This window comes from Azolla caroliniana, unplaced genomic scaffold, assembly GCF_043228905.1.
Source record: "Azolla caroliniana isolate FFs.n. ecotype wild unplaced genomic scaffold, voAzoCaro1.0.p SCAF_1, whole genome shotgun sequence".
Lineage (NCBI taxonomy): Eukaryota > Viridiplantae > Streptophyta > Polypodiopsida > Salviniales > Salviniaceae > Azolla > Azolla caroliniana.
Genome location: NW_028230436.1, coordinates 4,240,583 through 4,266,213, shown reverse-complemented (window position 1 = coordinate 4,266,213; position 25,631 = coordinate 4,240,583). Strand labels below are relative to the sequence as shown.

The following is a 25,631-nucleotide window of genomic DNA, read 5'->3' as shown; positions in this document are numbered from 1 at the left end:
TGGTAACTGCCCTCAATTATTTTATTGATACTGTAGTTTGAAGGTTCAACGATTATTGACCGGAGTACCAGGGTGAGGGCTGAAGAACTGATCATGAAATTACAATGTAATAAGGCAGTAAGTTTATAAATCAAATTTCAAGTAGTATTCGCCAACTAATTATTCTTCAATGCAAAGAAACAGCAAAAAACAAATGGTTATGTATGAAAAAATAAATTAGAGGATATATAGAAATATTGAGTGTTTGGAAGCATATCACTTTAATATTTTGGAGCTGATTTCATCTGTTCTAATAATTCAAGAATGCGTCAGTGTTATAGGGATTTGAGTTTGCAGCAAGGGATGTTACGAAGTATAGCAATTGATTTTTGATTGAGTTTGAGGTTAGGGTTTATTTCCTCATATACCAAAATATACGTAGATGCTAGCTACCAGGTACTATCAATGGTTAATAAAATAAAACACAATTGGGAATTTGGGTTACTGCATGACAAGACAAATAAAATAAAAGGAAAAGAAGGTAAAGACAAGGGGGTATGTCAGAAGAAAAACTCACGAGTAGCTTTGTCTTTCTCAATAACCACCCGTGAATAGACAGAGACAGAGAGCATCGAAAGTCACACCAGAGAGATTCCAGAATTATTGGGGTGGGGAGTGGTGTGTGAGAGAGAAACCCTAGAGATAGAAAGCCCTTTTTTAATATTGCTCCATGGTGTACATCCAATGCTTACAGTGTATAAATTTGAAGCTTAGATTGCTACCCCCAGCACATCATGTGCTATAGTATCTATCTATCACCTTAGACTAGAAGTGACCACATACACTTAAATTTCTCCGAGTTGGTAGTGATGGCCTATACTTGTATGTTGGTTGTTCTCGCCACGCTTGTCGTCGTAATTGTCGATGCCACACACCACACAAACACTGGCAGTAGCCCAATTGGGAGTAGCCCCGCCACCGCCGATGATGACACGGCATGCGACACTAGTGTCGACGACCTTATGACCAACTGCAAGGCCTATGTTGTACCAGGTTTGTTGGGTTCACTGCCACTCCCTTCGAACCCGAGCCCATGTTGCAGCGCGGTGCAGGCGGCCCACTTCCCCTGCATCTGTTCTCGTGCCACCGGTCCTGTTATGTCATTTGTCGATAAGCAAGCTGTCAAGAATGTCCTCCAAGCTTGCGATGTTGTGGTACCCTCAGGCACAACTTGTGGAGGTACACACAACTTCCATATCTAGAACAATGAGTCCAGTAGAGAGAGAGAGAGAGAGAGAGAGAGAGAGAGAGAGAGAGAGAGAGGTTTAATGAAAATTAAGACTAGGTTGCATCCTATATTTGGACTTCAGACATTTCCATATATTTCAAAGGAAAGTTGCCATAAATTATTAGCCATGAATGGGTCTAACTGCACAGAGTGATGAACATTTTGGAGTCTTTTGTTCCTCACATTGTTATTGTTTGAACTTCTGAACAGGTATCACTTGGAACTGATTCGGGAGGCTTCATAGTCGTGTTCAAGGATTTGATCTTTCATGCTTTTGTACCAGATGATTAAGAACTTTACATATCCTACTTGATTTAATTATTTCAAATTGTGTATTACATTTGTTCTCAATGCAAAGACAGCTATATGACAGTGCAAAACAATTTTTTATCAAGTCATATGAACTCAAGCATTATGATAACAATGGTGAAAAATTAAATCATTTCAAGTGATAGATTAATTTGAAAAGATGAGAAAATATAGAAACATTTTCTTTTCAAATTTATTCATGTGACAATTAGTATAACCTTGCCCAAAATGATCTTTTGAGTGCATCTCTTAATAAGAGAGATAGGGGATGACGTACAGTTGATTCCCATATGGATTATAGGAAGTTGATTATGGACATTATAGTCTTATACACAAGGAAAACCCTTGTTTCCCCCATGCTAAAATTGAGATTGAAAATTTCAATTATTTTATGTAGAATGGAATTATCAAAGCTGAGTTCGGTGGTTGAACAATTTTTTGGCAATGGTGATTAAATTATTAAGACTTAACGTAAGGGCTAAAAGTTTGAAATTTTGATATATATCGGATCTCACGACGATGGCCCATGGGCATTGGGGTCCTATTGGATTTCATTTTGTTAAAATTATCTCTTTAATTTTCAGTGAATACTTCAAAGCACATCACTACTAATTTTCTGAGGCATGTGTGTATATCCATCTTCATGCACTAATTTGGTTTTAACGTTTACATGAAAACTTTTATGATAAATACTGTAGTCAGTGGGGATATGGTCATCAATCCATCATTTCAAAGATGATTAGTCTAAGATAGAGTGAATTAGACTCCAAGGAATATGAAGTGACATTTTCGGTAAAATCTAGGGTGGGCATCACTGACAATATGAAGCAATTTAAGGCACTCAATTGTCTTATCAACTATCGTCAATTAATATAAACATATCCCTTCACATGCAAAGCGCAGCTCAACTAGTGGGATTGATAAGATATCTTTACAAATGAACCACACTTCCAACTCATAACAGATTTTGGCTACACTTTAAAAAAGGTTAACCAAGGTGGGAGGGGGGGGGGGGGGGGGGGGGGGGGGGTTGAATCATCATTCATTAACAAGAAGTGACGAGTGACAAACAAGTTCTCCATTGTTTTACCACTTCTTACATATGTTTCATGAAAATTCAAAAGATCCATACCAATTCAGGTTTTTGCAATAGAGTTGGTAAAAGAGTTCACGAACTCACATACAAGTAGCAAAATATAATGAATATCCAAATAGAAGCTGGGATACGCAAAAAACACTTCCATTAACTTAGTACATAAATAGGCCTTCATTAAGGATTAATTACAATTAGCTATTCAGATCCCCCATTTCTTAGCCAAGAAGAAACCATAAATCACTAAACCTAGAGCACCAAGCCCCACTGCAGCTAATACTAAATTGGTTCCAAAAAAAATCATTATGTTGACCAATGTTGACCAATGTAAGGAGCCCTTTTCAAGTCATTATTATCTGTCAATGGTGGCATTCTTTAAGATGAGCAGCCACTCTCAACAAAATCAATTTGCCACATTATCAATCAAATGTTCAGTTGGTCCCATGTAAAATTAATTATAGAAACACGATATATCTTTTACAACACCCTTATGCATAAGAAAATATAAACATATTTTGAGTGAGGGTGCTTGTCATCGAGTTACAGTAAGGATACAATGAAGAAGAAAAAGAACAAAAAAATATAAATGATAAGGAACTAGAACAAGGAAATACAAAAATGTTGCTTTTTGTTAAGAGGCCGGGTCTGATGCTGCAGAATTTCTTGAAGGTCTCACATCCAAGAATCGTTCCAAATCATCAACAAGGCGTGGGGGCCACCTCCGAGTGTTTTTAACCCAAGCACGGTCTTTGTACCTACCATCCTACAGATGCACACACAATACTTACTTGTTCTCAATTATGTTTTCCATATGATAAATAATCTTAATGTTCGTTTCAATGATAAATGATCTTAATGTTCTTGACCACAAAGATCATGTTGTCAATGCCTGGTTAGACAAAACTTATTCTTGTTGTTTTTGCTAGATTAATCAATGTCTAGAGTTATGCATGTCCTTATTCTAGTGAGAATAATAATGTTCTCATTATTGTCATATTACAAAATAATGATGTCCTAATGAATGTGCTTAGAATCATAATCATTGTATAATACCTTGACATATTGCCAATTGTTCTCGGCTTCTGCTGTTTCATCTTGTGCATACAGGGAAACTGCCAGAGCTGCCCTTACATCTGGAAACTGGACAGATGTAGGCGTGTAAGTGTTCAGTGAACTCCAGAAGTAAAAGAATTTCCAAATATGTGTAAGTTTTTATAGATGAAATATTGCGCCAAAGAATATACCTCAGGATACTTTCGAAGAAGGTTTCGGAATTGCTTCACCGCCTCACTCACTTTGCCTACTTGATAGAGAGCCTGAGACAAACAAAATACACGTCTTAACCTAAAAAACTTGCAGGGAAACTTATGAAAAAGAGTATTTCTGAGGTGACGGCAGGAGTCCGAAACACAAAACTACCAAGAAAAGGCTTTGATAATATTTTTTGGTAATTATAGTTCATTAGTTGATTAGATGCATTGATCCTTACAATAGGGACAATTCACAGGAGGCTGCAAGCCCAAAATTGAACTTCTGTGACCAAAACATATTAATATACATCATAAACCCATGTATAAAAAAACAAAAGAATGATTGAAATGAAAGCCGACCAATGCATAGTTTGCCGCAGCAAATGAGAACGCTGGTGCCAGCTCAACAGCTTTGGCATATCCTTTCAATGCATCATCCCACCTATTTTGAGCTGCCTGAAGAGGGATTTAATATAGACGAATCAAACCAAGCAACAATTAAAACAATCTTGGATGATATTTTAACAAGCAATCTGCATTGTGAAAGAAGTATTAACAAATAAACTACATAGAAGGAATTTTTAGTGAATGATCTATACAGGTAAAAGATATTTTAAGAATATCTATATTGTAAAGGATATTTTAGCAAGCTTGCCACGTAGATTAATTTATAGGAATAATATTCAAACTTTAACGAACAAACTACATATTTACTACCTTCACATTCCCAAGGTTATTCCATGCCGCAGGATCATCAGGTTGTGCCCGAAGAACTGCTACATAGTCAGCGGAGGCTTCATCATATCGTCCCAAACTTTCCAGCACCACACCACGATTCAAAACAGGATCGACAGCATACCTGAATTAACTGTCATGAAAAGCAATTAAAAAACAAATCGCAGAAGTGAAGGGCACTAAAACGGATTTTTTCTGAGAAATATATATTGGGAAGGTTGAGTTTCCTAGTTAATTTGCATAGCAAGTAACTTAACACTAGGTCAGGAGGTCTGATTGCTTTCTCTAATTCTCTTTGTGATAGCTCATTATAGCCTTTAAATACGAGAGTCAACATGCAGTGAATAAATGTAAATTTCAGCTAAGAGGTTCTGATACACACGGAGCAAGAATAATTGATTTCTCGTAATCTTCTAATGCCTGATCAAGCCTTCCCTGCATAACATGCCAGCGTTATTGTTATTGCTATTGAAATTCAATAAAGTTGCCATATACAATCTGAGCAGAAGGTGCACCTGTCGACTCCGCGCATTCCCTCGATTCCCATATGCCCTCGAAACAATATCTGCAACCCATTCTGCTTTTACCGATTCATATCTTTCAATGACCTCAGTCCATAGCTCTTCTTCTTCAACCACCTTTACATACACGCAGATTTGAAAAACAAATATACTTAAAACCTTGTGGTTTAGACAAACTTTTACAGTCATACACGTCCATATTTCCTATATCTCCATATAGGTATATATGGACATGATACATTCATCGTACATAAGTAAAAGGATCAATGCAAATGTTTGAATTACAAGTACCGTAGGAGCATTCAATGCTCTTTCAAAGATGCTTGCGGCATCTCGTAAACGTTCATCCGTTGCATCAAAGGGTTTACTTGGAGCTTTGGAAGCATCAATAATTGCAGGCGTGAGAGCATAGACGTTTTCCTCAATTCCAATATTTCCAACCATGCAAGCTAATGACATAAACATGGGTGTCCCTAATATACGTCTTCTAGTCATTTCTCCTTGCTGCTCTGATTCCTCATTCCATGGATCCTTCCTATGATCAACTCTACCTATAAACTCTTTTCGGAAGTCTGACAGAACTGGATCTGACACCTGATAATCACATAGATTAGTTCCCATAAAGAAAGAGGCATGTACTCTTCTATGTTAAGATTCTCATAAAGCAAGACAAGTTTAAGTGTTGATTCTTGAAGTATCGGTTTCAAAGTATTGGGAAGCAAGAACATGTACCCCTCTAAATTATGTTACTGATTATATCAACCCCAGAATGATAGATGCACCATCAATTATGTACTCAATATATAAAAATACATCACATATACATTGTTGTGTATTTATGTATGTTACTTACATATGCAGGCATGTACACGTGCACGTATAAACCAAAGAAATCAGGAATATGTACTACATTTTGAGTTCAAAATATCAACTTTAAATGTTTTACTCACATGAAGGATTTCTGAGGTAGCCATGTCTAGAAAAGGGGAGGCAGTTCCGTCTTCTTCTTCATAATCATCATCATCTTCTTCTTCTTTTGATGTTGAGAGAAAATCTACAATAAACCTTCTCCAGAAGCCATGTCTAGAAGCCGAATTTGAATTCGAATCTCTTCCGGCTGACGATGATGAAAGGCGATGTAATTTGAGACGACCAGGGGATATGTTATGAGATGGAGGTGCAGGGAATAAGAACTTTTCCTTTCCATGGAAATAAACAAGCACGGAACGAGTGATGATGTGTGACTTGAGGCTCATCTCCATGGCTGCTCTGCTCGGCTCGGCTCTGTTCCGCCTCTCTGTTTCTCTCTCGATCACAATCCCCCTCTTATCCAATATACATATATGATATGTACAGACAGACTGTTTTGTGGGTCATATTTCCTATTTTAGGAAATATTATAAAACTAGACTTCTTTTACTCGCTTTGCTATGTATAATTGTATTTGAAGACTTAAAAAGGGTCTTGGGATCGAATCCCATTGCCTTCACCCCCACATACCTTTCTATCTTACATTGTATTGTCACTTCTCCTAGCCCTACACCACCATGTGGGGGGGGGGGGGGGGGGATATCGACACCAACATATTCACAATCTCCAAACATCTTGTACGCTCTCATGTTAATCTCCTTACCTGTTGCACTTTGCCCTGATAGCATCAAACTCATAAAAGATTGAAAGAACCGAAGGTCCACCCTCGCCATGGGCACAACCTTGTACCTGGGTCTCTCAACCCCCGTGGTGCTTGGTGCCATCTGCTTCGTGTTTCCCTAAATACTTTTCTTTCTCAAAAAGCTATTACCATCACAACCTTATAAAGCCATAAGCATGTCATACGTGTTCTTCACTCTTGCCTTCTTGACATTCATTCTACCTCATGTAAATCTTTGTTTATCAAATTTCCTTTGGATCCTTTCTCGTTTTACTAACGATGTCCTAACACACTATGTTTGAAAACCTAGTTATATATGTAAATCTCCACATATATGAAATAATTGCAATTATGTTTTAATTTTCTTCAAAATTGTGATATACATAGTATGGTAAAGTTTATTGGTTGTATTTGTTATTTCAATATTTCCTAATGAAGGATTTTTTTGGCATTGCCCTGTAAATTAGTGTTTATACAATTTGGGACAAGTTTCACATAATGTGGATTGTCCAACCGAATGGCTTTGATTTTGGTTGAAGTTACCAACTCCATTCTATCAAATCAAGTCAATAGAGTTTTTTTGGCATAAGTCAAGCTCTCCACTCTTTAGATTTGGGAGCCATTGCATGTTTAATGGATAATGAGTTTACCTTGGCTCAGCGTATTTACTTGAATAAACTTCATCATCCAACATTTGTGGCAATCACCAACGAGTGTCCTATTGCATCAAAGGACACACTAGAAGAAACTAAGTGTGCCTTGTAGTTCCTGGGAATTTTGTATGTAAAATTTAATTCAATATAAATAAAATTTAACAATCTAGAGCATCCAATCGTTCTATAGGTATGTCATGAACTTCATAATCCAAAGATTGACCAAAGAAAGTTATCAAATTTGACAAAATAAAACAATTTTGTCATGCTTCCGATCGTTATTTTTAACTTATTGATGATCACCTTTCCCTTACTGATCTTCCTCCTTTGTCCTCCTTATGATCAGTAGTTCATTTTTCCCTTCTTATGTCATGTATCTCTCCCACCAATCTCCTAAATTTCTACTAACAATCAGCAACGGTTGGGTTCGGTTTGAGAGGGTCCAAACCGAACCGTTTAAAATTTTTGAAACCTGAACCGAACCGTTAAACCATTAAACCATAAAAACCGTAGTTCTGTGGTTTGGTTTTCAACATAGGTCAAATTTATAATTTTTTTAAATTTATAATATTTCATTATTTAGAATTTTTAAGATGTTCCTAAAATGTGAGAATAAGGTGTAAAAATGAAAAGATTGTTTAAAATCCATTTTTAAAATTTTCTAGAATTTTAAAAAAATAAAATAAAAACCATTAAACCGTTTCAACCGCGGTTTTTGACTGTTGAAACCGAACTGAACCATTTAAAAAAACCTAAACCTGAACCGAACCATTAAGCCGTTAAACCGAACTGTTGCCAATTGTTAATTCCTACATTCCTTCATCTTTAAGTGTTCACAATTGATGTAGTACAATGGTTTTGATTCTAGTTCTTGAATGGATTACTCTTTTGTTTATGCTGTATTAGTCTTAACATTATAAATTATAATTGATTGAAATGCACTATAATAAAAACTTGCTTACAAAATCACTACTACAATAGTTCCAGACCCAAACTTTAATTAACCTTTTCACAATAAATAATGGATCTAAAAAGGATATGTGAAAATATTGGGCCCTTTCATCCAAAGGAAGATAGCATACGCTTCTTATGCCTGGGTTTATAGAGCACTACAGAAAATGATGGTTTTTTCCTACACGTGGATTTTCACTCATAACTTCAATACGAACTCCTCTACATGCTTGCCGTGCCTTCTAACAAAGATGGTGGGAGTATACATGGAGAAATCATCCAAGCATTAAGCAAAACAGAATGTCGCGCCGTAGCTACACTGATGGGAGTGAACACAAACTTTTCTAATGAGGACCCCTTCTGTTGACAGAATGAAAATAACAAAATAAGTTGTTGGGTGGCATAATTTGCATTGTTTGCATGCAGAAATAATTCGTACTACGACTTCAGAATTCAAATGAAGATGAGACTAGAGAAATGGAATGTTTATCGCTTCAGCATTTCATTTAAAATTGCGATTCTCTTCACAATCACCTCCAATGATTGCCCATATGTTTGGTGCACCATCCATTCACCTTGCCTCGCTTTCAAAGTGGATTATTACCTTTGACATACCATATTCCTGACCTCTTCAGACATGATAGGTGTAATCAATGTAATACTATTTTTATTCTTGATTCGGGACAATACTGGCACGAGCAGAGCATCATTGTAAGATGGAGATTTCGATTACTGCAACAAGGCCTATATTTCATATATCAAACAAATGACTCAATGTCTGTTCAGTTGGAAGCATCAATTGAACAAACATGAAGCCTTTTCAATAAATCAGATTAAAGTCTAATGATGAAATTTCAACATATTTAATACTATAAGAAACCTGTATAAATAATGCTTACTTTTTGTTCCATCAACAAGCCAAACATATTGAATTACATGGGGGGAACACAAAGCAGAGTTTGCTAAAAAAAGAGCAAAAACTTAAGATTATCAACCAAAGAGTTGAAAGTTGGACTGTCTAGAGAGAACTACACATATATCCAACATTTTCATTATTTGACCAATCTACTCGGGTAAAAAACAGTAATAGTTCACTTGCAGATGCTAACCTAATACAGTCTTCATGTCAATGACTACTTTGAAGGCACAAACAATCCTCTGATGAAAGGCTGGAGGACCAAGTAAGCTTTAGATACTTGGTTGCAAAGTAGATAATGTAACAGTTATATGAGTATCTGCAATTGCTGGTTGCATCTGTTGTCTGTTTGTGCAAAAAAGCATGGCATATCTCTTCAAGAAATTACTCACTTTTCAAGCAATCTAAAAACACCCCAGGTATTCTCAAATTTTCCGAAAACCCATTCATTTTCCTCTAGACAGAAATCATTGAAAGGGATATTTCGCAAATTTCAAAAACGGGGGAAATATTAGTGGTACATAAAGGTTTTCTTGAAAAACAAAGTTTGCCTAAATTTCATTTGTTTTACTTTTAAATGCACACTAACAGAAAACAATGACTTTATACCACTTACCTACAAGCAGAATACACAGCTGGCAGAGAGGTTTTCGCTGGAAAAGCAGCTGGATATTCTGTGGGATCAGAAACTGAGAGCATTATGTATTTAGAGACAACACAAACAGCAAATTGACTAAAAAATCCAGGGGATTTCATCGTGGCAACTAACCTTGTTGGTTCAGCAATCGACCCTTTGGTAGTACTTCAGAACTAAAAGATAAAGCATTATCTGGATATGATGGATCCATTCTTCCCTATTTAACAAAATAATATATGAAACCCATTTGAATAATAAGTTATATACCAATAGGCAAATCTATATTCAACTCTTGGTCTGTACCCTTCACAGCTGTAGCAACATCCTCTTGTGGAAATACATGTTGTGTATCTATCATCAATTTATTTATCACCTATCTTGACTATGAATTATAGTGAATCCAGACTTCAAAAGATCTAGTAATACTCTCTTGTGGGAATATATGCTTATGAGAACTCACAGTTCTGAGTGGCAAAATACATCCTTGCGTATAGTTAGGTTGTTTGACTTTTCCAGTATTACAATACAAGGCTAGAAACAATAGGCAGCTAACCAAAAGTCGCTTAATGATGTCCAGGGTTGTCATCACATTCATGGCTTGTGCTTGCTAACTTTACACTTGCAGCAAGTTTCTATTTCAGGTCATGCCACACGTTCATTTGTTTCACATGTTGTCAGCAAGACACAAAATTATTGATCATTGATCGTGGAAAGACCCATTACCTCACACAAAGTGGACCTTACAACCCCTATGAAACCAATCATTCGAAATAAGAAAAGAAAGATTTTCTAGAGCAGGGAAGCCTTGGAGCATTGCCATTAGTTCATTAGTTTTACACAGGATAGAAAGGAAAGACCCATTACTGCAAACAAAGTGAACCTTTTGACTTCTATGAAATCAGCCATTCAAAATAAGAAAATCAAGACTTTCTAGAGCAAAAAAACCTTGGAGCTGTGCCATTTGTTCATTTGTTTCACATGTTGTCACCAAGACAGAAAAATGTTTACCATCAACCATGTAAAGACCCATTACCGCAAACAAAGTGGACCATTTAACTCCTACAAAACCGGCCATTCAAATAAGGAAAGCAAGATTTTCTAAAAGCAGGAAAACCTTGGAATGTATCTTATAAGACACAACCCATGGCATTCAAACACTTTCTTAAACGTGGGAAATAAAACTATAGAGAAAATATTTGTAATGCATAACATCATTAGTTAGCTGACTAACACAACATTCTTCTAATTCAACACTATATGTTCTGAGTCCTATAAGATGTCTAAAGTGAAAGTAGTTCATAGTTTATAGACGTACAAAACACTTTCACCTTGTTCAAACTTTATAAATTGTTAACACAAACATCCATCAAGCTTGAATAAAGTGTAAGTTAATCGTATATAATTATAATTAATAAGTCCTTCACTGGATGTATGATACCCAGAGCAGACCCCAACCTTGAGAATACTGCAAACAAAGTGGATCATTTAACTCCTACAAAACCGGTTTGACCTTTTCTCTCATCTCAATCTAAAAAAACTTCACATGAGCCTCTCAAAAGTAATAGAGGGCAAAGAAATTGAACTTCTCCAGGGAGCCCTAATCACGTCTTCAAAACAGTACAATCACCATCACAACTAGTTTTAAAGACTCTTAAAGGGTAAAAAATATTTTCAGTTTTTGACATCTATATTCACTTGCAGATGTTTATAGACCACTTATTATGGTTGATTACATACAATTCAAATCTTCAAGCTGTGACTGCTGTTCTTGGTTAAAAGAGTAATAGCTAGATTTCCACCTGAACTAAGATTAATTATCATTATGAGACACAAAAAATGACTGACTACTTATTACTATGAGACACAAACAATGACTGTGACTACTTATTACTTTGAGACAAACAATAACTGTGACTGTTGAGAATTGAGGAATCACATGTCAGATGGACATACTCTTATCCCTCTATGCTTTGGCTTATGTACCCTAACTTGAAATCAACCCATTCCAGAAAAGATTTAAGAGTCACCTTGAAAAAAGGGTGTTGAAGAACCTTAGCTGGAGCAGGACGTTTATCCGGATCCCATGCACACAAAGCCTAAAAATGTACCTGTAAGTAACAGATCCTGGCACCACATTGAACTTTAAGATTAGCACACACATACCAATATAAGGTCAACTGCCTCTGGACTAGCTGTTGGCAATAAGGTAGCCATATTACTTGCTGCAAACTGGATTTAACACACCCTGCAGATATTAGCAAATCGAACACTACAATCTAATCTATTCAAAATAATGTGTAGCGAGATCTCACCTTGGGAAATTGAAACTTCAAGGAAGCAGCAAGTTCCATGCCTTGAGGCCATGACAGGTGATTTGGTGTACCAATAACACTACAAATTGTGAAAATTTCATCTATTTCGCTGAAATACAAAGCACTATGTAAGAACATACTCTAAAAAGCTGGATGCAACCAAAACTACGAAACACAGAACTAAAAAGAACCTTCTCCCAGGAAAGAGAGGCCGCAACGTAAAGAGCTCAGCAATTATTGCCCCCATTGCCCACAAATCTGAAGAGACATAAGAATAACCCACATTTTCAAACCACATTTTTAACTCCACATATGAGGCATGAAGAAAAAAATGTACCAATTGCTGGTCCATAGGACCGTGACTGAAGTAAAACCTCAGGTGCTCGATACCTTTAAAAAATAACATAATTGGTAAACATAATCAGTTGATAAGGCATTATAACATAAAGAGCTCAGAGTTGCAACAAAATCTGATTATTACCATCTCGTAGAAACATAGTCAGTGTATGGTGGTTCAGAGTCAACTTCTCTTGGAAGTCCAAAATCCGCAACTTTCACAAGATCCCCAGTTACAAGCATATTCTCTAGAAAACCAGCACAATTGTCTCGGATTTGGCAACATAAAAACAGATACAAACAATTATTTCCTGATAATCACCTGGCTTCAAATCCCGGTGAAAATAACCATTCTTATGTATATAGTCTAATGCTTGAAATATCTGAAAACACCAACTCTTTATTGTTGATTCTGGCAATGGTTTGCCTTGTTCTGTCATGGCTTGATATAAGTTGACCTCCTAGTTTCAATCATAGGGAAAAAGCTATAGTTCATGTATTTATGATGAGATATTATAGCCTGAAACAATATCAATATGTAAAGAAAGAAAACACACCATGTATTCAAAAATTAAAAAAAGCTCATTGTTTTCTCTTACAACCTCCTTGAGCTTCATAACATGTGGATGGTTCAATTTCTGCAAAGACTGCAGGGTATAATAAAATGTCAGAAAGAGACTTCAACAATGAATGACTCATATTTTCTTTATCCATACCTTTACCTCCCGAAGATTCATACACTCATCCCATGAATAATATTTCCTTTTCATTTTTTTGATAGCCACCTGCCAGCAAAGAATTGAGAAGAAAGGCAATGAGACATATGTAATAGATCATAGCAGTTGTTATTGTAATAACTCACAGTATGCAATGAGGTATATTTGATAGATCATAGGAGCACTCACAATTTCATTACTTTGTATGTTGAGCGCTTTCCATACAATTCCATAAGTACCATCTCCGAGCTCCTTGATAACTCTGTAACTGATTTTCAACGCAAAGGCATCTTTTTTCAAAACTAATCCATAAATACATCTCCTTTAAGCGATTTACAAGAAAAAGCATGGGCTTCAGAAACCTTACCGCTGCATAATGATTGTAAAACTGAAACCAATTATCAAATATAAGTGAAATGCATATCCTTCAAAAAACATCAGCTTTTCTGAAATCTGTATGTGATGTTAGTGTTTTTGAAATTTGATTCTGACATGTGGCCACACACAAGGATCTTCATCCTAATAAAGAGACTAAAACAAAAGACATTTCCATAATGTTGATCCAAACGAACATTGGAATCTATAAGGGAAATCATTATTATCATCCCGCAGCCAAACGCTGCCAAAACATAGCTTCATCCAGTAACCGCTTCCAATTCAGGCTTTCCATGAAACAGCAACATCAACACAAGGGCTTGCAGTGCCAAGCCAGCGGAATGTGATGCTTTTATTTGTTCGCAGAAGCTCAGCATCTTCCTTATGTTTGGTACTGCACAGAAAATGAATAAGTGATGAGTAACTACTACACGAGACTCGTCATTTGTTGCTATGGGGAAACAACGTAAGGGTGAGAAAAGTACAGCTATACAAGGGCGAAAAAAGTAACCCTAAAATTACACAAATCGATCATATGGCACCCCAAGACCCAAGGAAAACATGCTACACCTGATATAGAAACATAAATTGAAATGGTTTCCTCTAATTTATTATATCGATGGTTCCATTGTCAGTATAAATCTCCCATAGAACAGAGAGATTTAAGAGCCTAACTTGTCAGACAAAAAAACATAAGCCCAAGCATGAAATGAATGTAAAGCCCAAATTTGCTTCATCGTTAAAAAGAGCATGTCTGAGAATATATATGTAGAAGAGAGTGTATTTGGCCCCAAATCAGGCCCAATTACAAAAAGATATTAATTAAGTATTTAAAAAGATTTCATATACCTACATATTCACATGGTTTCATTTGACTGCATTCCATTATGTACAAGCAAATAGTACATATTGTTCGGCTTTTCATCTCTAAAGAAATATGGGGTTGCATCGAATCCCAGTTTACAGATTATTTCCATTATTTCTCAGCATCAAGATTGAATTTAAGATGTATAAACCATGACTGTGAAAAGGTAACTTTTTCAAGAAGATTTTCAAGGAACTTTTCCTCATTCTTGGGAACGACTTTCAGATGTGCGAACCGGTTACCATACCCATAAGAAGACTTTGGGTTGGTGTGATATTCGTCACCAAAGGACTACAAGGATAATTAGCTACTAATTACAAACAGAAGCCTCTGACATTCAGCTAAATTCATCATTTACCAAAATAAAGGTAAAGAAAAAAAAGAATGGAAATGATGGAAGATCACATTGGATCAGAATGCGTAAAGTGGGTGAACAGCAAAAAACAGGGATGGAAATGGTAGAATCGAACATCACCACAGATAGAAGTTCAGAGGCAATGCATCATTTCGCATCAAAAAGAAAAACGTTTTGAAGGGAACCATGGAAGATCGCATCGGATGAGATAAATACTCACCCAAATCTATGCTTTTGCATCAAAATTAATTGAAAGTTCAAAAAGGAGTTAAGGAAATAATTGACGAACGCATTAGATCAGAATGTTTCAAATGAATTATCGTCGGACAAAGAAGGAAGGAAATGATAGGAGACTGCATCAACTAGATAAATATTTATCTACGACAAATCATTTGGCATCAAAAAAAGAAAATTTTGTGTATAGAGTAAAAGAAGATCAGACAAATACTCAGGTAAGGTTTTATCATCTAATATCAAACTAAATCGACCGCCAGAAAAAGGGAGGGAAATTATAGAGGATCACATCGAATTACAATGTTTCCTCACCATTAAAATGAATGAGCTGCCAAAAAGGAATGAGAAAATTTGAGAAACAGAAAAAGGGAGGGAAATTATAGAAGATCACATCGAATTTCAATGTATCACTCACCATCAAAATGAATCAGCAGCAAAACGAAAATGAGACAATTTTGAGAAGATCAAACAAACATTCAGATACTATGCATTGTTCAGCCAGAGAATGATTGACCACGGGAAACAAAAACAAGACAAGTTAATAATAAAAGGCCACATTTGATGAAGCAGGTACCCGGATAAAATTCCTCAATTAGCATAAAAAATAAAGATTGAAGGAAATTATAGAGGACCGAAAGAGAATCTAACCTTCAGAGAAACTCGAGGGACGACATATTTATTTATTGTTTAATTATTTATTTTATTTATATACTTCATATTCTTCTTCTTTTTAATTATGTTTAAACTTTTTTCTCTTCTTTTCGTTTTTTACTCAGACATATTTTTAGTCTTTTCTTTTACAATTTCGGTTATATTTGAGAGATTTGGATTGTAATCAATAGAATACCCTCCCTTCCCCCCTCAAAATCAATAATTGGATAGATGGACCTATAGAAATGATATTGATAACCTTCCATTGAAATGAATCTGTTTCCGATCATTAGTGGCCATCTGATTCGTGTCGTGGCATAACACACACATCACTATATTTGATTCTTTACATTTAATGTACTTTAGCATAACATGTATATAATTATCGATTACTAGTAATAGGTATTAGGTGTGTCATGTGCCCCATGGCATATAGCGTATTAGAGCATGCAATTATGTGTATGGTTAATTCCAACTTGTAATATACTCTATGTCAAATGTCCAAAAAAAAGCAACAAGATAAAGTTAAGCCCCAAAAGCTAATCAAGACACTCAAACATGTGTAGCCATGTTGTTAGATTTGGTACTTGGTTTGAGTGTGTTGGCGTTTATGCTCCACATTGGAGCGGTTGGTGCTCGATACCATTGTGTCTATGTGATTGGACCTTCTCATTTATTTCTATATGCAAAATGGGAATGGGGATGCTGGCAAGCTTTGTTGTCTTACTCGTAACCTATCAAAGGACAAAAGAGAATGGACATAAGCTTGCTACTTCATATAATACTATAACCTGATACTTTACAAGCATGGGTTAGTAAAACAAAACATTTCCCCAACGTGAAACAATATTTTTTGTGAGAACTCAACTAATTCTGGACTCTATATAATTTCATTAGGACCCAGAGTTGAGTCATTCGATATTTTCCAATGAAATGTTCATTACCTCTTCTTATCTATTATAGAAGGAGGCCACCTTTACGACCTTCTCCCTTTCTGTGATGACATTCCACCATACAATCATGGATTAGTCATTTTCATATTTAGCATCCAAGCCCTATCGACATTTCCAATTGTGGATTATTCAACTTGAGGAATTCCCAATTATAATTAACAATCCACTTTCTTAAGGCTCATTAATCATGTCATTGGCTCATATATTATGCAACCAATAATACACTATGTGAATCTTCTTTTAGGTATACACAATCTTTGACAATCAAATGACAGCAATAATACATTATCTCTAATGGGATGCTTTGAATTATCATAAAGAATCGTGGTATCATATACCACATATTAGCTTGTTCTCCCCTTAACAAGAGCAATGAGTGGGGCCAATATATGACCAAATTATACTCATGATTATGCTATGGTATCATATTGTCAACCAAAAAGGGTACTTGCATAATTCAAATTCAATGATGATGGACATGATGCAAGGTGCATAGTTTGTAGAGAACATTTTTTAGTGGCATTTTCAATATACTATAAATTTTTATATGTAACGAGGCTTCTTGCTAGCATCATTGTAATGGTATATGTCTAGATACAAATACACTAAAATGCCCCTAATATCTTATATATTTACCAAATACCCTTTTCAAAATTATGAGATACCACTTTGTATACCAAGTTTTATTGAAAGCAATAGAAACAAATCAGAATAGAGGTCATTGAAGCTCTTTTCTCTTTCCAAAATAAATTAGCCAAAGAGATAAAATCTTAAAAGATAAGGTCAAATGAATGTTGATCCAGTATCCAATCCATTATGAAAGTCAACACCTTCATTGGACTAAACAATATGAACATATATTGTATTACAAGCATGGAAAGCATGTGCACATAAAGTGGTATAACTAGCAATATACAAGGAAGTCAAATGCGAGACATTCTAGCAAATCCCTTTACCATTCTTTGATCAAGAAGAAAAGTGCAAATTTGTGTTAAAAGCATAATAGAAAAGAAAATAATATTGGACCATCACAAATTGTTGAACAATGAATCCAACTAGAAAAATATCTCAATAACTTAAAGTTGGAGCAAAAATATGTAAGTTATTGAGATATTACAAGATTCTAATTATGTTTGGCATAAGATAAATTTGCATCAAGCATTATGTTCATAAATCCGTACAACCAAATAAATCATGAATGTCAATGACTTTGGGGGAGACAAAATAATGAAAGATCTTGCTTCCCTTGGTTTTAAATATCAAGAATCTACACCCCACATTATAAGGAGTAAAAGAAATGGAACATAGATCATATCCTTAATTACCCACAATACTACTATGATAAGGAGATGTCACAGCCCACAGTTATTGGCACAGACACACTGAATATACCAATTTTGTACACATTGCATATGATGGTATTGATATCCATCCTAAAAAATGCTGCTAGAAATGCATTGCACGACAATACACACATACCCGTGTGGCCCACATCCCGCCTACGTCTTTGCCCTCGATCACCATGTCCTTCATCGTGATATAGAAATCTTACATAAAATTATCAGCATAAAAAGCACACTAAGGCTACAATAATAACTAGAAGAGACCAAAAATCTAATGTCCAAGTACAACATTGATGAATTAATGAATACAAATCAATTTGTTCAATGAGTATATAGAAGTTGCAATAATGGTAATAAACAAAAATCCACATCTCAATTTGAAATGCATATACTCATGGGCAAGCATACCCTAACAGAGCATGCCATATAAAATCAAGATCTTTGAACATGTGTAGTTTCAATGTTTAATTCCGATGAAAAAACAGCTTTGAATACATGGGGGTTTAACTCCCACACCTCAGATGCTGTGTATGGCAAGTGTCTCTTCTTAAGGGAAAAATAGAAACCATATCAATGTTCTTATAGTCTTCCATCTTCACTCTTGTACAAATATACTTGACACTAAAGAAATGCCAAGGTGACATAAGAAAATAAAAAGAATTGGATTCTTCCCACAAGTATGCGAAGATTTATCGGATATACAAATGAAACACCAATATCTCCTCAGATCGTTGATCAAATAGCTTCCACTGCAGATATTTTTTTCCAAATACGCCATTTTGCTCCCTTTTTAGGCCTTTCGTGCAAAGACTGGAAAACAGATAGAAAACTAGTAATTTATGTCAATATCTTCAGACAAGGTTTGAAATTGCATGGAGAGAGATCTATCAATGATAAAAAAAAAACATGCTCAAGAGAAATATAATAGACAAAAGACCATAAAAACAACATGATAGCCAAAATGACATGAGATAAGTCTGGCAGACTAATGTATATTCAGCAACCAAAGAATTTGCTGACTTGTGATCTTGCTAAATCTCACCAGTCATATAAAAACCACCAGTTGCAAAATCTGCCTAGACGGATATCTTTTTGTCCTTATGCTTCCGCCTGCGCTTTTTGGTACTTTTTCTGGTAGAAGTATCAAGATCACTCTTGTTAGGTACAGCTAGCAACATGTCTGTCGCAAGGATATTCTCTCTTCGTTCAAATAGGGCTACAAAAAACCCATCCATATCCTCGGAGGGCTTGACACGTATCAAGTTTTCAGCTGTGCATAGAATATTTACTTCAAATAAGCAATAAATAGCTGTGTAACAAAAACAAGAGAAAAACACTAAAAACGATTGTACATGTACCTCCTTCAAAAACTGGAAAGCCCCTATAAGGCCACTTTGGAATAGGGCAACCTAATTGAAAGCCATTCTCTGCTGCTAGTTCAAGAACAGCCTTTACAACATCTTCATTCTCTCGTTGATGGACTGAGCAAGTACTATAGACAATACGATCAACAGAAGTAACTGTAGGCCATTATACATATACAGTGAGAACCCCATTTATATCAGGCATGCTTGAGGAATGAGCTTCCACTAGCTTCTTGGAGCAAATTTTATAACAAATAAAATTGGTGAAAATATCCTAAGTAAATTTTGCCACAAAATTTCCAAAACATACATGTGCCATAGTGAAACTTACCTACATTGATTTCTAATGAAGCTTACCACAGGGTGACAATTTACTAAGACAGCAACGTGTACGTGATTACAGATTCTTTTTTAGTAGCTCCACATAAAACACTTTGACAATGGTTTTCAATGCTTTATGTAGGTAATTTATGCATTTGCAACTGATGAGCCTCTGTAGGAAACATTAGGTAAATATATAGAACGAGGATTCATAGACAAACTGAGTCTGACAATTTGTTTCAACCAAATATATTTTACCAGCTTGATTATACAAATCATATCTCCCTGGTCATTGTTACCAATTTAAGGACATCATATGTCCCTGGTCATGATCACCAATTTAAGGACATCAACCTTAGCTTTAAACTGACATGCTAGCCTTGAGGTAGTCCTACTATTACGTTTTCAGACCTTTGGCATTTCATACTCTGAACAGACATTACATTTAGCCACAAGTCATAGATATCATTGGATCTTTCAATACCATGGTCAATAAGCCTTCTCAATATTTTGAAGAAACTCAAATATAGAAAGCAAAAAGAATATCTTTCATTGATTTGGTTTTACAAAAGCAAATGTGAAGAAATAAATGCAACTTATGTTAGTACAGCATATAAAACAGTACATGATAAAGCAAACCGCAAGGCTTTCTCTTGGAAGTGTGCCAATTTCTCCAGCCTATGTGAATCTAGAGACTCCGTGTCTTTTTCTACAAAAAAGGTTCCCATATTAAACCAAAGAATTTTCTCAAGAGAAAGGGGAGGAAAAAGGTACAATTAATATCTACTTTCATCTGTGAAGGATGGAAGTAGATGATCCATGCGCCGGTGAGTAGTTCCTGAGCCTGAGCAAGAGGGATCCAAAAGAATAGCCTTCACCTATCCATATAAGAAAGTGTGAAGAAATAAGGAAGATGTGCAATGGTTTTTTGTTGGGCATCGTCACCAAGAGGTGTTATTTTTCTTCATTCATGACATTATTTAATAACGTTTTTTAATTGTTTCTTTTTACTTGCTCCTCTGTAACTCTTGAAATCGGCCAAGACAACATTGCTAGCCAATGTGAAACATCTGAGGGCGTGAATGCCAGTCGGCCCTATGATTAGAATGTGACCGGTCCAGTTACTGTTGGATCCCATGTGTGTTCCCAGGCAGCAAATAAGATAATAAAAATAAAAAATGAATAGAACTAAAATAATTTTGAAATAATGTCATAAAAGAACAAAAATAACACGTCCTACTGACATTAAAGAATTTGAGAGCTTACCTGGGATACAGGTGAGTTGCTAAGGTCAAGCTTCAAAAAGTCTTGGTGCCAAACTTCAACGTCTTTACAGAATTTTTAAGGATACTTGCATGATAAATGATTCAGAAAAATTACTGGCAATTTTCATTTCCATGGATACTAGAAGCACCAGAAATCTTGACAGTCTCACGAAGTCTCTTTATCCTTTTTTCATTAATTTCACAGGCAAGAACAGTTCCTTTTCCATTCATTAATGCAGCCAATTGGACAGTCTTATTCCCAGGAGCCGAACATGCATCCAACACCTGAAATATAATAGGGAATTCAGATAACAATCATACGTAAGAAAGGAGCTGCACTCAAAACCTTAAAAGCTTCTTCATTCAGTCATTTGTGATTCTCATCCTTGCTACAACCATCACCCATATTTTGACATTTCTGAAAATCTCTTTGATGTACATTAGAGCATGTAATCGGACTATCATAACAAGATAGCAGCAATGCTGAATTCACTTAATCCATCCTCTAAAAGGACTACTTGCTGAGTTTCCATGAGTATATTATATCTGAATTTATACATATTCTTCATGAAAGAAGGGTTAGTCATGATCAATTACCACCCAATCTTCTTCAGGTGCAAGAGCTAAAGCAGGTATGCAGCTTGCTTTTCCCTGCAATATATATTCAATCACATATTCAGCAACTTTACTAGATGACTATTGACAAAAAGAAACTTTAGATTGTAAACCTGTAGTATGAGAGATCCATTTAAAACAAGAGGATGACTATGCAAATCTGCTCCTCCAGGTAGAGTAAGCAATCCAGGTACAATATCATCTTGTTCTACCTAGTCAGTGACAGAAACAGAATAAAGCAGATGAGAAGAATATTGAAGCACAAGATAATCAAAAGAATTCATAGACATAACATCTAAGCTCCTACATGAAACATACCCTACATTTCCATTTCCACACTTCAACCTGAGCATACATTGTCTAAGAAGACCAAAACAACATAAACAAACGTGATATTTTTCCAATAACAGTTGGCATGAGGAAACTATAAGTCACAATATCATTCATCAATATTATTTCTTTAAAAATTATCAAACACACACACACACAAACATTGAGAGAGAATGAGGGAGATCTCACTTTGAATGACCTTCCCAAAACTTCCAAAGCCTCTTCTACCTCAATTTTAAGAGTGTTCACACGAACATACTTGAATTTCGCAAGACCTGTATACAAAAGGTGGACTAGAATTGCCAGAAACCGTGAAAGCTAATGAACAATACTCACTCAAATTAAGATATACAGCCTGAAAACATACCACCGTCAATTCCCATAGCAGGAAGTAAATCCTCTACACGTTGTACATTTTTTTTCATGAGGATTCTAGCTAAAGCAGCTCGTAATGACGTCTTCCGTGAAAGTACAAGATCTTCCATTCCTCCAGAAGTCAATTGTTCCTAGTAAGCATAGTTATATGAGTGAACCACCACATTAGATCCTTCAGTCCCCATTGCAAAATAGATTGAGGGATTCAAAAAGATATTGCAAACCTTGCCAAACAGCAACTCGAATGTCATCACATATATAAGCTCATCATGTACCTGGTGAAGTAAAAATCATCATTACATAAGACATAGTATGGATAAGTCCATACATTTTGATCTTCTATAGATGGTGATTGTTTTGAATTCTTAAGAATATAAAGTATCAAACCCCATTAAATCAACCTTATTTCATATGTTTAATAAATTGAAGTCAATGAACACTGAAATAACAAGTAAATCCTACCTTTCCTTTATTCTTGAGAAGATCACTAGCCTCCAAGACCTCCTTAATGATTGGAAGATCTACACAAACAGGGCCATTATTGTTTCCAGTAAAACTCGATAGTAAATATATCGAGGGAAAGGGAGACAGAGACAGAGACAGACAGAAAAATACAAATATTACCCAATATTTATCTTCTAAACAAGAACTTGCAAAATGAAAGATCAGAATAAATAGATAAAACAGAATTGGCTTAACATTACTGACCCTTCTGAAGAAAAGGAGCATCCAAAAATGGAAGATAAACTATTTTAGAAATTATAAGTTTTAAAGAGTAACAAAAATATAATTATAAGTAAAAATGGTCAAAATTAAAAGAGCAAATATTGCTTGCACTCTCAACAACAGTTTACAAAATTGATTCTAAAATGTTGGAATGTTAAAAATTAAAATAAAATAATTGCTCAAAACCCACTAATATTTACCTTCTAAAGAGTAACTTACAAAATGAACGATAAAAAAAACAAATAATCAAAAAAAGTAAAACATAACACATGCACATAAATAAACAAGCAAAAAAGAGAGCGAAATGATGTTTTTTTTAAGACGAAGAAGAAGACTCACACTTTAGGGTTTGGCAAAGAAGGGCCATTGTAGCTTTCTTATTCTGGATTGAAGGCTGGTAGACCAATGATTTGATGGTGGCCGAGGCATGTCGAGTGCGATCCTCTTGGAGAATTCTGTGCAGAAGGCGAGCAGCCTGGCTCCTCGCTATCTGCAGAGCTTTACTACCTGTACCTGAAGCCCTAATTCTTCCACGTTCTGCCATTAATTAATCCTCGTCCTCGTCCTGTGCGTTTGTGTATGCTTCTGTCTGTCTCTAGACATCGATCGCTACAGAACTCTATTTCGAAGAATAAAACCTCTCCAATACCCCTGTGTTTTCTCTTATTTCCCGAAATGCCCCTATGGTTTTATATATAGAGAGAGAGATCATCCAAACTACATGGACATCTACAACAAACTCGGTTTCAATGAATAAAACCTCTCGGATACCCCTGAGTTTTGTTCCGCTTAAATTCCATTCACAAGCATTGTCCTTGTTGATCTCAATTGGGTCACCAAGGACGTCCCTAGATCTATTGACATTGTTATGTTTTACTTCGCAGAAGCTCCTAATAAATGATTGAGTGAAAGGGAGGCATATCTCAATTGGGTCACCAAGGACGTCCCTAGATCTATTGACATTGTTATGTTTTACTTCGCAGAAGCTCCTAATAAATGATTGAGTGAAAGGGAGGCATTTCAACCCAAGTTCTGTAGGCATGGAGCTCAACAAAGAAATGTATTGTAACTTGATGCTTGAGCTTTTAAACATAGTTAAAAGGACATTGTTGATGTTTTGAAAAACACATTGGAAAGGAAAGGTTCATATATGTGTGCAAGTTTCAAAAGTATGTTGAATCACATGCCTTCAAGGAGTCCTAGGGACGAGTTACCCGATAAATGTTCAAGTGAAGGTAGTGAAAGAGATTATGCATATGCACAAGGTTTGTATATCCTCGACAATTTAGATTCTGGTTCATACTTTGCAAATAGTTGTATAAACTCTTATACTCTTTAATTCCTCAATGCAATGATTAAATAATATGCTTCTCTTTAAGCCCACTTATTTATAATGGTGTCAATCATCACTTCCTATTGTTGATCCAAGACCAAAAAAACGAAATGAACCGATACGATAAGTTGGTAGATAAAGAGATCAACTTTTCTTACACAATCCTCACTCATTCAAATATTTGAGGACTCTTTACATCTTGGTTGTGTAAATTATTGCTAACTCCTCATGTGTGTCTTATTATTAGATGGCATATAGAACAATATATGTCTTGCATTTCATCTAATTTTGCTCTAATGAAGAAAAGAAAACATATATTTGGTGACTTGCCTTACTCAAATAATTATATTTTTTTGTGGAGAACTTGAAATTCAATTTCATGATATGGAGAAACCAATAGGAATCATATTGGCTTTATTAGCTTTACTAGTATGTCAGATGAATAAGACTTTGGAAGCTTATTGGGTTTTAGTGTTGAAGTAGGCTTGAAATTGCTAGTGGTGTAATGACGTTTCTAGGATGAGAACCCTATATTATTTATTACTTTCAATTAACATCAATAAAGGAATACCAAAAGGGACACCGGTTTTTGGGGTGCAAGGTGTTAATTATTTGTTCAAGAGTGGATCTAGATTCCTATATGTTAAACCAAATCATAGCAAGTTCAAAATCTGCAATAGATTTTTCGTCACTTTTATAGAATTTCCCAAGTGGTGACAGTAAGCTTCATGGGGGTTTTACTACCATCTAAAAGGTTCCTCAAGTTGTTTTCATCATTAGATCGTACTTCTCATAATCTATTCACATCCAATCTAATATTGTGTCAGAGTTTAGATTGCATTTACATCAAATGGAGACCGTTGGAAAAAGGAGGATGTAGTTTGCATCATGAGAAACCAAGCGAAGATAGTTTGTGTTTCTTCCTTCAATACGAAAACAACAAATAATCAATTAAAAGCAAAACTATGAATGGACAATGACGATGACAATACAAATGCATGTCTCAAAAGCCTTTAATGGGATAGAGGATATCATGCCTATGATTGGGGACATAAATTCTTGAAATATGATTCTGCTTCTCTTATATCTCCCCATTTTGAAAGTCACTCACATGTATGTTTGTGACTAGAACATGCATCATCTATGCATTACAAGTGTGCCTCTATGCAATATATGATG

General features: G+C 35.5%; 4 protein-coding genes across 8 annotated transcripts; 1 reads left to right on the top strand and 3 right to left on the bottom strand.

Annotated features, from left to right (window-relative positions):
• The first annotated feature begins 670 nt into the window (after positions 1–670).
• Positions 671–1,661, top strand: LOC147868457 (uncharacterized). Its single transcript, XM_087319456.1, has 2 exons — positions 671–1,218; positions 1,478–1,661. The coding sequence occupies exons 1-2, from the start codon at positions 849–851 to the stop codon at positions 1,492–1,494; spliced, it is 387 nt and encodes a 128-aa protein (XP_087175582.1). The 5' UTR covers positions 671–848; the 3' UTR covers positions 1,495–1,661.
• A 1,402-nt stretch (positions 1,662–3,063) lies between these two features.
• LOC147868456 (uncharacterized) lies at positions 3,064–6,502 on the bottom strand. Of its 2 annotated transcripts, none has more exons than XM_087319440.1 (9): positions 6,126–6,502; positions 5,467–5,769; positions 5,170–5,292; positions 5,037–5,089; positions 4,637–4,778; positions 4,280–4,375; positions 3,914–3,985; positions 3,723–3,809; positions 3,064–3,432 (listed from the first exon to the last, which is right to left on the bottom strand). In XM_087319440.1, exons 1-9 carry the CDS (start codon positions 6,435–6,437, stop codon positions 3,301–3,303), a joined length of 1,320 nt encoding a protein of 439 aa, XP_087175566.1. In that variant the 5' UTR covers positions 6,438–6,502; the 3' UTR covers positions 3,064–3,300. The 2 variants fall into 2 exon arrangements, 1 of the variants encoding a protein (XP_087175566.1); XR_015529784.1 differs by lacking the exon at positions 3,064–3,432 and adding an exon at positions 4,159–4,202.
• Positions 6,503–9,396: 2,894 nt separating this feature from the next.
• On the bottom strand, positions 9,397–14,146 carry LOC147868455 (cyclin-dependent kinase F-4-like). Of its 2 annotated transcripts, none has more exons than XM_087319429.1 (14): positions 13,715–14,146; positions 13,537–13,615; positions 13,348–13,416; positions 13,234–13,278; positions 12,954–13,092; positions 12,777–12,879; positions 12,633–12,685; positions 12,487–12,553; positions 12,296–12,404; positions 12,147–12,212; positions 12,011–12,079; positions 10,116–10,200; positions 9,963–10,035; positions 9,397–9,691 (listed from the first exon to the last, which is right to left on the bottom strand). In XM_087319429.1, exons 1-14 carry the CDS (start codon positions 13,783–13,785, stop codon positions 9,619–9,621), a joined length of 1,101 nt encoding a protein of 366 aa, XP_087175555.1. In that variant the 5' UTR covers positions 13,786–14,146; the 3' UTR covers positions 9,397–9,618. The 2 variants fall into 2 exon arrangements, with proteins under 2 accessions (XP_087175555.1, XP_087175547.1); XM_087319421.1 differs by having other exon boundaries at positions 13,189–13,278; positions 13,715–14,145.
• Positions 14,147–18,474: 4,328 nt separating this feature from the next.
• On the bottom strand, positions 18,475–23,749 carry LOC147868454 (S-adenosyl-L-methionine-dependent methyltransferases superfamily protein). Of its 3 annotated transcripts, none has more exons than XM_087319391.1 (14): positions 23,459–23,749; positions 22,856–22,914; positions 22,618–22,668; positions 22,386–22,524; positions 22,208–22,293; positions 21,802–21,900; positions 21,671–21,724; positions 21,214–21,358; positions 21,075–21,136; positions 20,596–20,686; positions 20,434–20,517; positions 19,482–19,643; positions 19,166–19,393; positions 18,475–18,933 (listed from the first exon to the last, which is right to left on the bottom strand). In XM_087319391.1, the coding sequence occupies exons 1-13, from the start codon at positions 23,661–23,663 to the stop codon at positions 19,200–19,202; spliced, it is 1,431 nt and encodes a 476-aa protein (XP_087175517.1). In that variant the 5' UTR covers positions 23,664–23,749; the 3' UTR covers positions 18,475–18,933; positions 19,166–19,199. The 3 variants fall into 3 exon arrangements, with proteins under 3 accessions (XP_087175517.1, XP_087175526.1, XP_087175535.1); XM_087319400.1 differs by having other exon boundaries at positions 18,475–18,669; XM_087319409.1 differs by having other exon boundaries at positions 18,475–18,955; positions 19,187–19,393.
• Positions 23,750–25,631: the final 1,882 nt, after the last annotated feature.